A 15,833-nucleotide genomic window follows, 5' to 3' on the forward strand; every position below is an offset into this window, starting at 1 on the left:
ATTCTTAACTAAAAACCAGAAGACATGGGTTATTTCATTGGAAATTATTCATAGACCATATCTGCCTGAGGATATTTCTTCTAAAAGTATGTGACAAAAGCAAGGTGTGTTTTTATAGCGTATTTCCCAGATATGATGAAGTATAACGCAGCATTGTTTCATACCACTCATGGACTGCACGCCTTCAATTGTACTTTGCTAATATTATTACTGCCTGCCTGCCATTCAATGATGTCGGGTCTGGGCAAGTGCTGCAGGGCTTAAAGCCAGCTCTGTCTTTCCTGAAGAGTCTTAGCCACTGCCGATCTCTGTTTTTACATGGTAGAGGAGGGGCTCGGTGACCCCCTTCTACATTAGCCCAACTGAATGAACTCATCTCAAAATATGGTATATATTCCCTTTGTGTGTTTCCAGTATCACTTCTCCAGTTATTATCTGGGTAATTTATGCTTCCTACTTTAAACCTTTTCTTGCAACACTTCCTCAACAATTTCACAGAAAATAATATGATCCACTAGACAATCAAGCATATATCTTTATTGAGAGTTTTATAGCTGTAGAGAGTTTCTTTTCAAGTGGTCTCACTCTTCTATGTTCTTCTTTCTATTATCTTGAACACAGTGACCACATTATTCATGAAGAACATTTGTATTGCTCACATATGATCAGGTTTAATATGAGATTTCATTCGAAAATACATAATATACAAAAACAGACTTCAGGGGAAGGATGCAGTGGACAGAAATTGTGTGGTGTTGATAGTGTTGCCGGTACCTATTTCAAGATTTTACAATATTGCACTTATAAGTACCATGGTCAAATCGAAACCTTTATTAACCATCTTAAAGGAGAACTAGCCCCACTCCCCGTACCAAAAGCACCCCTAAATTTCCTGACATTGCGCCCCCTCTCCACAATGTGTATTAGTATACTTCGTATTGTCTTTTGTATTTCGGTTGCCGATTCCTGACTTGGTCCTGTAGGCTTTGTGTCGCGATGAGACCCGAAGACAATAGGAAGCAACGGAAACTAAAATCTAAAATAGAATAATGGAAGAAATGCTGTATTTTGTATACTATGATTAAGTATCCTGTTGATATGAAACACGTCAGGCTGTGTCCTAGTGCTCTTCAATAAATAAATACTTTTTTAATTGAAAAGTCTGCTTGGAAGATTGGTTCCTAGAGGTGCCTGCTCAATTTCTACATACATTTTGTATACTAAACATAAACATGAACTTACTGCACAATTAAAGAAATGATTTATGGTTTCAAAGTTGGCTGCATGGGGTCATCATATTGTAACTTTGTTAAACATCTTTGCAAGACCAAGACCATGCACATGCTCAGTGTAGTCTTGGCTTCAGTTGGGAGATTAAGTTTAGGTATTGTCATAAATGATCAAAACAGCACAAGTCAAATTATTTCTGCCATAGAAGCTGATACAGCAAGACTGATTAATAAAAAGAATATGCAGACTGCACTGGCTCCTGTGTTGTAATCTAATGTGGATATTATACTTTTTGTATTGATTAATACAAATTTTTGCCAACTCCGCAGAACCAGTGGCTGCAACAAAATAATCCTTCAATGAGAATCCCAGTTTATCTGTTTAAATCTGGCTTTATGATCTTTGTTCCTGCCACTGAAGTTTGAAACATTAAAGGGGATGTAAATGCAAAACTAAAATCCAATACAAATCTCTACACAGTCGCTGACTGCTCTACAGAGAAACAAACACAACTGCTCGAGTTCTGGGATGTGGGAAGTAAGGTTTGTGGGGGTCCCCCCTGCTGTTTGAAAGTACGATCTGTGGGACAGTCTGAGGTTTCTTATCTGCAGCAGTCAGAGCAAGTAAAACAAAGAGGGAATTTCACTGAATACAGTCAGTTTTTCCTATAAAAATGCATTTTTTAATTAAAGTATATTGGAGATACAGTTAGGCCCATAAATCAGAGACAACCTTTTTCTAATTTTGGCTCTGTACATGAATTTTAAGTGAAACAACTCAGATGCAGTTGAACTGCAGACTTTCAGCTTTAATTCGATGGGTTGAACAAAAAGAATGCATAAAAATGTGAGGCACTAAAACCTTTTTTTAACACAATCACTTAATTTCAGGGGCTCAAAAGAAATTTGGACCGTTGACTAAAAAGCCTTGTATGTTGTATGTTGATGACAACATGCGGTCAAAGGAGCTCTCCATGCAGATGAAACAAGCCATCCTTAAGCTGCAAAAAAAAAAAAAAAATCTGAGAAATAGCTACAATATTAGAAGTGGCAAAATCTACAGTTTGGTACATCCTGAGAAAGAAAGGAAGAAAGAAAGAAAGCACTGATGAACTCAGCAATGCAAAAAGACCTGGACATCCATGGAAGACAACAGTGGTGAATGATTGCAGAATAATTTCTTCACAACAGCCAAACAAGTGAACAACACTCTTCAGGAGGTAGGCGTATCGAAGTCTACGACAAAGAGAAGACTACATGAAAGTAAATACAGAGGGAGCACTGCAAGGTAAGCATCAAGAATAGAAAGGCTAGATTGGACTTTGCTAAAAAAACATCTAGAAAAAGTCAGCACAGTTCTGGAAAAACATTCTTTGGAGAGATGAAATCAAGATCAACCTCTACCAGAATGATGGCAAGAAAAAAGTATGAAGTAGGTGTGGAACAACTCATGATCCAAAGCATACCACATTGCTATAAAACATGGCGGAGGCAGTGTGATGGCTTGGGCGTGCAGGGCTGCCAGTGGCACTGGGACACTAATGTTTATCCATGATCTGAAAAAGGACAGAAGCAGACGAATGGCACTGTCTGCTCAAATCCAGCTAAATGCAGTCAAATTGATTGGAGGCGTTAATAGTGACCCAAAACATACAGCCAAAGCAACCCAGGGGTTTTTGAAAGCAAAGAAGTGTAATATTCTTGAATGGCTAAGTCAGTCACTTGATCGGAACCCAATTAATCATGCATTTCACTTGTTGTGACTAAACTTCAAACAGAAAGACCCACAAACAAACAGCAACTGAAAGCCACTGCAGTAAATGCCTGGCAGAGCATTAAAAAGGAGGAAACCCAGAATCTGGTGATGTCCATGAGTTGCCAGCAAAGGGTTTTCAAACAAGTATTAGAAATTAACATTTTATTTTCAGTTTTTAATTTGTCCAATTACTTATGAGCTCCTGAAATGAAGTGATTGTGTTAAAAAAAAAGGCTTCAGTTACTCACATTTTTATGCAATCTTTTTGTTCAACCCACTGAATTAAAGTTGAAAGTCTGCAGTCCAACTGCATCTGAGTTGTTTCATTTAAAATTCATTATTATAATGTACAGAACCAAAATTAGAAAAATAGTTGTCTCTGTCCAAAAATTTATGGGCCCAACTGTAGGTTTCTTTGTCATTAAAGAAAGTAAAAATTGGATTTTATTTTTTTGCCTTTACATTCCCTTTAAGGGTCAGATTTTATTAAAGGTTTTTTTTAAATAATGCACATTGTAGGGAAGGATAGGGGAGGGTGGCAATGCCAGGAAGTTTAGGGGGCTTTTTGGTACGGCGGGGGGTTTAATTCTCCATTAAAGCAGCAAAATTTTCCTGGCTTGAACCCTAAAGGCGTATCTGACATGACATAGTTGATCTATGATCTGTTTGGCTATAGACATAGCGGGTCAGTTGTGCACATCTTCTTGTTCTTCTTCTTGCTAAACTGAATAATAATGGGATGGAGGTCGAGTGTTCATACCATACCATACATAACCAGATGCGTTTATGAGAGTATATCAAAATCAGTTCAGGCCATCTGAAAAAGCTGTGGTGTATACTGTATAGAGTTCTTGTATATCACTTAAAACCACTGCAGGTTTCCCCTGGAGCAACGGAAACCATAAGTCTTTTTATTATAACATGCCATGGTGGCCCCAACTTGAAAGGGAGTCCCTATAGCTACATATCAACTCACTGCATTTGTTGGTGTTACTGACTCCAAATGGCAGGGCTTGGGTTTAGATAAAATCTCTGTATAGAAATCTTGTTGATGGAAAAATTGTTTTTGATGCTACAATTTTCTCTGCACTTATATGATTTCTTATGATTGTCTGCTAAGTATTCAGCTTCAACTGGCATCAAGTTACTGTTCAGCTAGGCATTTCATTAATGTCATTATTCAATTTGCATGTGTTCCTGACATTTTTCATGATTTTAGAGGCATGCCTGTTATCGGGATTAGTATACGTTTTATCAGACTAGTGGAAATTCTGCAACTGGCTCCAGACATTGTCTTCTTGCCCTATTGTTTGTTTACACCAGTATTCTTGCTTCCCCTTTTATATTCATACACAGATAATTAATTGTTATTTACATTTGAGCTATTCGCTTTTATTTTAGCCTGCATGTTGTACGTGACATCCATTATGTTTCAATTTATTTTCTTCATTTCTCTCATTAATGTTAAGGTCTGAAGTATTTGCATTCAGCTGGCATTTTACATCGAGATATTAAACCAGGGAATCTTCTTGTGAACAGCAACTGCGTTCTTAAGGTAATTTTTTTTGGAGTTGTTAAATATAATATAAGACCATAATCAAAATGAATTCAATTGTAGTTATTGAAGTAAGCTTTTATCTAGTGTGGGTTAGTGGATGTATGTATGTGTGTGCGTATATATATATATATATATATATATATATATATATATATATATATATATATATATATATACATATATCTTTAGGTAGCACCTGGGTTCTGCAATTTATGTACGGAGTGCGCTCGAAATATGGATTCTATATATATATATATATATACACATACACACATACATATTCATACATATACATACAAATATACACATTCATAAATTGGCTATTCTGTTACACTTATCAATGCCAACAGGTGCAACTACAGGTATGGGACCCGTTATCCAGAAAGCTTGGGACTTGGGGCTTTCCGAATAATGGATCTTACCATAATTTGGTTCTTCATACCTTAAGTCTACTGGAAAATCATGTAAACATTAAGTAAACCCAATAGGCTAGTTCTGCTTCTGATATTATCTTGGTTTGTATCATGTACAAGGTATTGATCTCTTCTTACAGAGAAAAAGGAAATCTTTTTGAAACAATTGGATTATTTGGATAAAATGGAATCTGTGGCCTTTCCCTAATTTGGATCTTCTAGATAACAGGTTTCCAGATAATGGATCCCATACAATGAAATTCCTTTCATGTTTAAGCAGAATAATAAACCTATGCATAAAGTAAGGCCCATATAGAATGATGTTTTAGAGGTGGGACTGTCCTGCACAGTGCCCTAACCCCAACCTAAATGAATGCTTATGGGATTATTTAGAATGATAATGAACACCTATGGGATTAATTGTAATGATGATTGGGGAGCCAGGCCCAATCACCCACCATCAGTGCCCAACCTCTTTTGTTTGAGTGGAAGCAAATTCCAGTGTTCCAACATCTAGTGCAAAGCCCTTCTAGAATACCTCATATTACAGAAAAAGGAAATTGTTAATCATTGTGGTTGCCAATTTGTTAGCATCCCCCAGTGATTATAATCGCTTACCTCTTACCATGGGCTGATGCTCTTCTAGTGAGAGTCATGCTGATATAATGTCCATCTCGTGCGGCTGCCCTGGGCTTTACACATGTGCAGTAGACTAAAATCAGAATTTAGGCTTAAAAATCTGAATATCACACACACAGCCAAGGACCACAGCAAAGATTCCAGAGAAACAAGATGGCAGAACTACTATAATATAAGTGTTTTTTCAGTAAAGAGAGCACTGGGCTGGAGGAAAGCAGTTGTAGAGCATAGTAAAGTTATAATTTAACAGAACTGACTCTTAAAGCTGCATGAGGTAAATTGATAGCCTGTCCACACACTGCAGCAAACTCGTATAAAACTTTTTTGGATGTATGTAGTAAAGCTGTAGTAAAGTCATAGATGTCTATATCTTTGCATGTTTGAAGCCAGCACCACATTCAGATACCCATGGTAATGCCAGTCCGTGGGAGGGTCACCAGTATCCACTTTTGGCATATTCACTGACACAACTTGCAGTGTTCAGGAAAGCTTCCCTACTGATTTTCTCTTCTAAAACCTGCTCCTAATGAAAGGATTGTAGTTGCTCAAGTTCTCTGACTGTTGCTTAATACAGTATGTAAAGAGGAATGAAACCCTGAATCAAAGGTTTCTGTGGACGTTTTGCTAGTTTCAGTTGTCTATCCAAAAAAAATATGAATTCGAATATTAATTTCTGTATTTATTTGATGTTTCACTTCAAAAAGTACGCAGTAAGAAAGTATTTCATATAATGTTTTGAAACACTGAAATTACAGTCATATGAAAAGTTTGGGAACCCCTCTCAGCCTGCATAATTTGCTCCACTTTCAACAAAAAAGATAACAGTGGTATGTCTGTCATTCTGGTGACTGGGGTGTTTTCTGAACAAAGATTTTTAGTGAAGCAGTATTCAGTTGTATCTGAAATTAAATCAAATGTGAAAAACTGGCTGTGCAAAAATTTGTGTACCCTTGTAATTTTGCTAATTTGAATGCATTTAACTGCTCAATACTGATTAATGGCAACACCAAATTGGTTGGATTAGCTCATTAAGCCTTGAACTTCATAGGCAGGTGTGGCCAATCATGATAAAAAGTATTTAAGGGGGCCAGTTGCAAGTTGTGCTTCAGCTTGACTCTCCTCTGCAGAGTGACAGCATGGGGTCCTCAAAGCAACGCTTTAAAAGATCTGAAAACAAAGGTTGTTCAGTATCATGGCTTAGGGTAAGGCTACAAAAAGCTGTCTCAGAGCTTTAAACTGTCAGTTTCAACTGCAAGGAATGTAATCAGGAAATGGAAGGCCACAGACACCGTTGCTGTAAAACCCAGGTCTGGCAGGCCAAGAAAAATACAGGAGCGGCATATGTGGATGATTGTGAAAATGATTACAGACAAGATCACCTCCGAAGACCTGCAAGAACATCTTGCTGCAGATGGTGTATCTGTACAGCGTTCTACAATTCATCACAATTTGCACAAAGAACATCTGTAGGGCAGGGTGATGAGAAAGAAGCCCTTTCTGCACTCACGTCACAAACAGAGTCGCTTGTTGTATGGAAAAGCTCATTTAGACAAGACAGTCAATTTGGAACAAAGTGCTTTGGACTGATGAGACAAAAAAAATCAATTGCATGGCGGAAGAAGAACATCGCATTCCAAGAAAAACACCTGCTACCTACTGTCAAATTTGGTGGAGGTTCCATCATGCTGTGGGGCTGTGTGGCTAGTTCAGGGACTGGGGCCCTTGTTAAAGTTGAGGGTCTGATGAATTCAACCCAATATCAACAAATTCTTCAGGATAATTTTCAAGCATCAGTCACAGAGGGAGAAGAACAATATTATGGACTGGCTGTCACAGTCCCCCGACTTGAATATCACCGAAAATCTATGGGACGATTTGAAGCAGGCTGTCCATGCTCGGCAGCCATCAAATTTAACTGAACTGGAGAGATTTTGTTTGGACTAATGGTCAAAAATACCTCCATCCAGAATCCAGACACTCATCAAAGGCTATAGGAGGCGTCTAGAGGCTGTTACATTTGCTCAACTAAGTATTGATGTAATATCTCTGTTGGGGTGCAGAAATGTATGCACCTGTCTAATTTTGTTATGATGCATATTGTATATTTTCTTTTAATCCAATAAACTTTGTCACTGCTGAAATACTAGTGTTTCCATAAGGCATGTTATATATTAAAAGGAAGTTGCTCAGCCAATGATAAACAAAACACCAAAGAATTAAGAGGGGTTCCCTTTTTCATATGACTGTATTTAATTTCAAGAACTCTTTTGAGTGAATGTAATATTATTTGCTAACGTAAGAGTCGTTCGCAATTTGTTTGCAATGCAATTAAATGTTCTCAAAGTGAACAATTTTGCCTTTGTGAACACTTTGCCTCTCACACAACAGTAGGATAGTGATTGTGAATTGTATCGTTTGTGATGTGTGGAGTGTATGTAATAAAATTTCTTAATGAAATAGTTGTTACACTTTATCCAAAAATGTAAGCCACCTTCAAGCAGGTGTTTAAGGTTCGCAATGAGCAATCAAGATTTGCAATGCAATTAAAAAGTCTAATGATGAATATTACATTGCAAATTTTTATTCTTATTTGTGCGCAAATTTGTTCTTTTGTTTTTTATTTTTAGAGTAGTGATTTGCACTGCTTTTCTGATCAGTACAGGTAATATCTCTGTAAAATATTACATTTAATTATAACAATTAGGTAAAAAAAATATAGAGAATATATTGTCTGCTTCTAACGAGTACAAGGCTGCTGTTTAGGTTTTGTTTTAATGTTACGGTAGTAACTCAAAAACAGAGCATCTGCAATAGTGTTTCTTTGTTTTTTTTTGTTTAGCGTGAAATGAAACAGTCCTAATAACTTTGTAAAGATGTGACTGTAGGCAGAGGAAAATCAATACTAGGCGTTTGGAGCATGGAGAAACCTGTGGAGTCCCTGGTGGGATCTGGTCCAGTGACAATGGCATTTCATTATACCATAATTGACGACACGTATATTATTTGCATTACTTTTTTTTTTTTAGGTGATTGTGTATACTGCAAATGATTGCTTTGTTGTAAATTAAAGAGAATACCTTTTTAATAGAAATTATCCTTTTGTTTTCAGATCTGTGATTTTGGATTAGCAAGGGTTGAAGAACTTGATGAATCTCGGCATATGACTCAGGAAGTTGTTACCCAGTATTATCGGGCTCCAGAAATCCTCATGGGGAGTCGACATTATACCAATGCTATAGACATTTGGTCTGTAGGATGCATTTTTGCAGAGTTACTTGGGCGAAGAATATTGTTTCAAGCTCAAAGTCCAATCCAACAGGTAAATGTGTTTTCATCATTGGCAAAAAATATTATGTCTGTCCTTATGCCTGAACTAAATGAAATGGTTACTTTAAAAATATACTTATTTATATATTACTTATTTATATACTATTACCTTTATAACTATTCCCGAATGTAGTTACTAAAAATTCAGTTAAAACAGAAGTTCAAATGCAGGTTTGTAGATTGGAAGTCTTTCAACAGTTTGCCACACAATACAGATATACAGCTGTACATTTGTTTAGTGTCTTGCATTATTCTTCTCAGACCTGGAGAAGAACCATACGTTTCAAATTTTTCACATTAAACCTTGGATCTATGAACAGTATCTTTGCAATTATTGTATAGTCACAACTATCAGCAAAAATGACATATGGGAAGCTATAGCCTAACAGTATCTGGTCAACCATCCCTGCATTAAACAAAGTTTTACCGGAGACAAGAAATATTTCAAAAAACAAATAGTATATTTTTACTGAGGATAAATGTATTCTTCATTTTTTGTATTCCTCCTTTGAAGCCATACATTTGTTGGCTGATAATACTGCTATGGACATACATTTATTTAATATGCCCTGCTTTAGGAAATCTATAAGTTTGTGTCCTCCCATGAGGAATGATAGATTCAGGTAAATACACACAATTTTAAACCATAGCACGTGTATGAGAATTGGGCCCACTTTTGAATGATGCCATTGCATTCGCAATTTGCCAATGTTTTGGTACCATGGCAGGTATCAAAGAATCATGGAAGGCTAAGAAAAGTGCTTTGGCCAACACCAAGCTAAGATTTTTTAGTGTCCTGGGGGAATATCATCAGATCCTGGATTTTTTTTCATTTAGATTATCTCTTTTGAGGCAACCTGTTCTCTTTTTTTTAATATTTATTGTATTTAAAAAATGTAAGCATGAAACCTTTATTCATTGGTTCATCATTGGTGTAAACAGATGAAAGGAAGCAGTTCAGATACTCTGCCTTTCCCCTCTTTCCGTTGATCAATCAATCCTGACTTTAATATAAGTTGTCATAGAACCTCTTGCTTCTTTTCTTTCCTATTAATATATTTAAAAATCATTTGGGATTTGTTTTACTCTTCTCAGCAATTCCCTTTTATTTTGGGTCTTTCTTGTGTGTTTTTTTCTTTGCATACTTCATTGGTCATGTGGGTTGTACTTTGCTTTGCATTCACATTGATTAATATTCTGCAGAGATTATATATCCTGCTTGAATGTCTGCAAGTGTAAAATGTAGGGTCTTTGTCCTTCCTTCATACAGCTGTGTCTGCTGAATAATTTCTATGGACACTGTTATGATCACTACTCCTCAAGTGTTTATCTACAGATGTGCTGGTGATTAATTATGTTATTGATTTTACAGAGTTCAGCATTATTATTGATGTCTATGCACATGTTCATTGTATTTTGGGCATTTGTCGAGACATGAATCTTGGGGAGATCATGGGACAGGCGGTCATGTGCATAACATTCAAGGGCTAAAGCACTTTGCTTAGCGTCACAACATGGCTACCCACACAGGAACTCCCTCATGGAGTGCATAGCACTTGCAGAGGGCAACTCTGCACTTTCCAGAGTGCAGGCTGTACTTTCGCACACCTTTGGTGGGGGAAACAGTTTTGATGATAGTGCCCTTTAAGCTTTATTTCTCCTTTTATGTCTTCCATTTTGCCTGCCTGAAGCAAAATGGAGTTTGCTAGTTTTTGCTCTGCCTACATTTAATATATAAATAGTATTAATTGTAACAGTAGGATATTCTTATTTATTTGTAAATATAACTGCTACTGAAAGCAAGATTTGTGTAGAACCCTTTGTTAGATAAGAATACCTATAATGTATATTGGAAAGTTGCTTAGATCTGTATTTTATTTCATTAGGCACAAATTCTTACACAGACAACCTTTTTATGTTGACTACATACATTTGCATTTCAGCTTTAAAGGAGAAGGAAAGGCAATTTACACTTGGGTGTGACAAAAGTTAGGCACCCCCAAGTGATTATATTTACTTAACTGACACCCCAGCAGGTGCTCCTATGAGCAGAAAACTGCACAAATCCGGTGTTCTTCCAGTGCAGAGCGATCCTCTTCATGCTTCTTCAGTTTTCAAATTTCTGGGGGAGACAAATTTGCAGTAGAACAAAATATACGTCTTTTCACTCTACTGCACATGTGCAGCCACGAGAAGCCCGATGAAGCAGGAAGAGGATTGCTTCATGGTGCTCATTGGTGGAGCCCTGGGCCAATGCAGTTTTCTGCTGATAGGAGCACCAGCCCGGGGTTTTAGGTAAGTAAATATCATCACTTGGGGGTTCCTAACTTTTGGCACCCCCAAGTTTAAATTTCCTTTCCTTCTCCTTTAAGACTGAGGGCACAGAAAGAGCTGAGTCAGCAGGACTACAAACCTTATGTTTTGTGTGCCCCACCCTTTTTTCGGGCGGATTTTTTTTTTTGCCATGAATGTGATCATTGTATATGTTCCCATACACTTGTGTTTTTTGACAATCATCCTTGCATTAACTTCCCGCCCTGAGGGTTTAGCTAAATAAAATATGACATTCTCACACCCACTTTTTAATACGACATTCCAGAAAATGAATGAATACAGTTGAAGTTGGTAAGTCACATATTGATATTGAAAGAAGTTGTAATTAGGTTTGAATAACCTGCTCATTAGTGTTAGACCCACTCCATGCATTCCTTCACCTATCACATCAAGGAAGTCAAGTATTTGTTCAGTGATTCCTTATGCACTTGTTTGGAAATACAGAATATCAAGCTTTGAAATTAGATCAAAGGTTTCATGCAGAATTTCTAAGATTTCTAAAGTACTTTTGATCTGTGACTTATTAGTCTACTCTGTGGCATTTCTAAATGGAAATTTGTGTTATCAAATGAATTTATCAACTGAAGGCTTGCCAGCAATTCTAGTACAATATTGAATGAGGGCTTTAATAAATAAATAAGAAGAAAAATCTAATTTGTTGAAAATGCATTAAACAATAAAATGCCATTAGACACCAGTAGTTACTGTGACTGAATTTTGATACCACTTGCACCCACTGTCATGTGCAAAAAATGTCAAAATCACAATCAAATGCTTGGTCCAAGCCAATACCCTTCTATTACTGCTAGTGTCAGGTGGATTCCATTCATGTGATTGATAGGCTGCACTGCCTGTTGAGGAACTTCTCCACCAGCTGAAAAATGTCAAATTGCAAAATATCCAACCCCCTTTACCCTATACCAGCACAGTAAAAACAGACCCATAAGTCATGGGACCAGTTATCAAGAACGCTCAGGACCTGGGGTATTCCAGATAAGGGATCTTTCTGTAATTTGGATCAACATATTTTAAGGCTGCTTAAAAATAATTTAACCATAAAATAAACCAAATAGGATTGGTTTTCCTTCAATAAGGATATCTGGTACAATGTACTGTGTTGTTATTATTACAGCAGAAAATGAAATCAGTATTAAACATTTTAATTACAGACATGAGATCTGTTATCTGGAAAACCGTTATCTGGAAATCTCTAAATTACAGAAAGGCCTTCTCCCATAGACTCCATTTTATCCAAATAATTGACATTTATAAAAATATTTCCTTATTCTCTATAAAAATAAAACAGTACCCTGTACTTGGTCCAAACTAAGATATAATTAATCCTTATTGGAAGAAAACCAGCCTATTGGGTTTATTAAACGTTTACATGGTTTTCTAGTGGACTTAAGGTAGGAAGATCCAAATTACAGAAAGATCCATTATCTGGAAACCCCAGGTCCTGAGCATTCTGGGTAACCGGTCCCATACCTGTATTTGTTTAAATTGGAGTCGCTAGTATTGTGCGTGTTGCAACCCAGAGAACTTTCAACATTTTAATGCCTCATTTGTTCATTCAATCTGACTTTGACCAATATAGCTGATTTTCCAGCACAGAACATGCCTCATGGGCACTTCATGTATAAATAACTGTATGGTATCAGCTGTATACATGGTAGCAGTATCTTGCTACCTTCCAAGATTATTTCATTACAATTGCCTCACATCTGAAAGAGAAAAGTGGAGAAGTGGCAAGTTTTCCATACAGAGTCAATCTGTAAAATCCAATAATGTCTTATTATAATCTGTTGTACCCTATTAGACTAAATAACGTACACTGCCCTCCACAATGTTTGGGGCAAAGACTAATTTTCTTTGATTTACCCCTCTGCTCCTCAATGTGTAAAATGTTAAATTAAACAATTCAGATGTGATTAAAGTGCACAGACTTTAATTTAAAGTTATTTGTACATTTCAGTTTCACCATGTAGACATTACAATAGTTTTTACTAGGGATGCACCGAATCCACTATTTTGGATTCGGCCGAACCCCCGAATCCTTCACGAAAGATTCGGCCGAACCCGAACAATAATTTGCATATGCAAATTATGGTTAGGAAGGGGAAAACATTGTTTACTTCCTTGTTTTGTAACAAAAAGTCAAGCGATTTCCCTCCCTGTCCCTAATTTGCATATGCAAATTAGGATTCGGTTCGGCCAAGCAGAAGGATTCGGCCGAATCCAAATCCTGCTGAAAAAGGACGAATCCTGGCCGAATCCCGAACCGAATCCTGGATTCGGTGCATCCCTATTTTTTACACATAGTCCCCCTCATTTGAGGCCACCATAATGTTTGGGACAATTAGCTTCACAGGTGTTTGTGATTACTCAGATGTGTTGCATTGCTTCACTAGTGTAGGGATAAGATACCTAGGCTTGCTTCTACCATTTGGAGTAGGTAGTTGTCATTGTTCAACATGAGGAGAAAAGCAATGCCAACGGAAGTCAAGAATAGGGATGGGCGAATTTGCACTTATATATACAACTTTACTTTTCCTTCATTATAGTCTCTTCACAATCACATTTTTTTTTTTTTTTTTAAATGGGCGTTGGTCTGGGCAGTCTCCCCTTCAAAAGCCGCATATGCAGGTGGCGGGGGAGGATCTAGTCCAGATTGAAACCAAGGTTTTAAATTTTGATCACAGGTAAACAGGTTAGGGACCGCCGTATGGGGTTTACCTTGACGTGGTATGGCGGCTTACCAATTTTATGATCATAACTTTGTAACAAAAAACCCTGTTTTTCTCTTTTTAGACAGGGGATAATTGTATTTAAATATTTTTTATATGGCCTTAGGAGTGCACCCACAACCCCCCTCTTGTACCTGAGATGGGCGAATTTGACCCGTTTAGCGCGGCAAAATGTTTTTGACACGCGTCTTTTTATTTTGACGCACAATGCCATACAAGTCTATGGGCGTCATTTTTTCAGCGAAACAAGGCGAAAAAATTCAAAAGAAACTGGAATATCATTAATCTTCATTTTGGTAAACTCAAAATCACAAAGGGACTGATAGGCCAAGGAAGACCTCCACTGCTGATGACAGAAGATTCCTCACTATGGTAAAGAAAAATCCTCAAACGCCTGTCCAACAGATCAGAAACACTCTCCAGTAGGCAAGTGTGTCTTTGTCAGAGACTACTATCTGCAGAAGACTTCACGAACAGATTAACAGAGGCTACACTGCAAGATGCAAACCACTAGTTAGCCACAAACACAGGATGGCCAAATTAGTTTGAGAAAAAGTAGTTAAAGAGCTTGCAGAATTTTGAAAAAAGGTATAATTGACAAACAAGACCAAGATTAACCTGTATCAGAGTGATGGCAAGAGGAGAGTGAAGAGACAAAAAGGAACTGCCCAAGATCTATAGCATACCAACCATACATGGGTGTTGGGGTGTTGTGGCTTGGGCATGTATGACTGCCACAGGTACTTGAACTCTTATCTTCACTGATGATGTAACTGCTGATGGCAGTTGCAAAATTAATTCTGTGGTGTATAGGAACATCATCTGCTCAAGTTCCAGTAAAATGTTTGCACGTAACTTTAAAGTCTTGAATGTGCACTTTATCATGTCTGAATTAATTGATTTAAAATTTCACACTGAGGAGCAGAGGGGTAAATCAAAGTAAATGTGTCTTTGTCCAAATAGTATGGAGGGCTCTGTACGTGGAATAAAAGGTATAATAATAATAATAATTAAATAATAATAATAAAAGGTATTAGCTTGCTTCCGTTTTCATCAGTGTGGAGATTATAAAATATCCCCTTAAAATCTCTTTATCTTAATTTGCACTGCTCTCAGATACCCTTTTGCAGCATACAGTAGTTTTCAGTCTCCTTTTTCATAGTGTGTTATTTCACTATCATGAATTCACTTTTGGGGATACCCCAGGGGAAGAAACTATCCTTTCACAATCCTCAACTCTTATCTGTCTGGTAGATCATATCATGACGTTTCCCTTGTTTCTTCATAACTAGTGCATTCAAATGAATACTGTGACGATGTTCACCAAAAAAACCGTAATATATACCGGAATGGGACCTGTCATGTGGAATGCTTGGGACCTTCAATTTTCTGAATGTAGGATCTTTCTGTAGTTTAGATCTCTATACCTTAACTCTACTACAACATCATTTAAACATGAAATAAACCCAATAGGATTGTTTGCCTGTTGCTTCCTATAAGGATTAATTATACCTTAGATGAGAACAGGTACAAGGTACAATTTAATTACTACAGAGAAAAAGGGAATCCTTTTAAAAAAATGTAATTATTTGCTTAAAATTGAGTATATGGGTACTTTAGAGGGGTTTATCCCGCTTATACCAAATACTGATAAAAGCCTATTCCCCACCTATATCACCATATGTTCGAGCCTGGGAAGGAGATCTGGGCAGACCCTTAGACGAGCAAGAATGGCTCAAAATATGGGATTCAACAGGCCATAGTTCAATCAACACCTCCTTACTCGAGCGGGGTACAAGGTCTTACTACGCTGGTACCTGGTTCAAGCCG

General features: G+C 37.2%; 1 protein-coding gene across 1 annotated transcript in view; it reads left to right on the forward strand.

Moving 5' to 3' along the window:
* The window catches only part of nlk.S (nemo-like kinase S homeolog), a 115,988-nt gene that overhangs the window by 67,024 nt on the left and 33,131 nt on the right, over window positions 1–15,833 (forward strand). Inside the window, exons 5-6 of the mRNA XM_018249108.2 lie at window positions 4,455–4,540; window positions 8,705–8,914. Of these exons, the coding sequence (XP_018104597.1) occupies window positions 4,455–4,540; window positions 8,705–8,914 (296 nt within the window). The remainder of the gene's footprint in view (window positions 1–4,454; window positions 4,541–8,704; window positions 8,915–15,833) is intronic.

The sequence above is a fragment of the Xenopus laevis genome, chromosome 2S, assembly GCF_017654675.1.
Source record: "Xenopus laevis strain J_2021 chromosome 2S, Xenopus_laevis_v10.1, whole genome shotgun sequence".
NCBI classification, from domain to species: Eukaryota; Metazoa; Chordata; class Amphibia; order Anura; family Pipidae; genus Xenopus; species Xenopus laevis.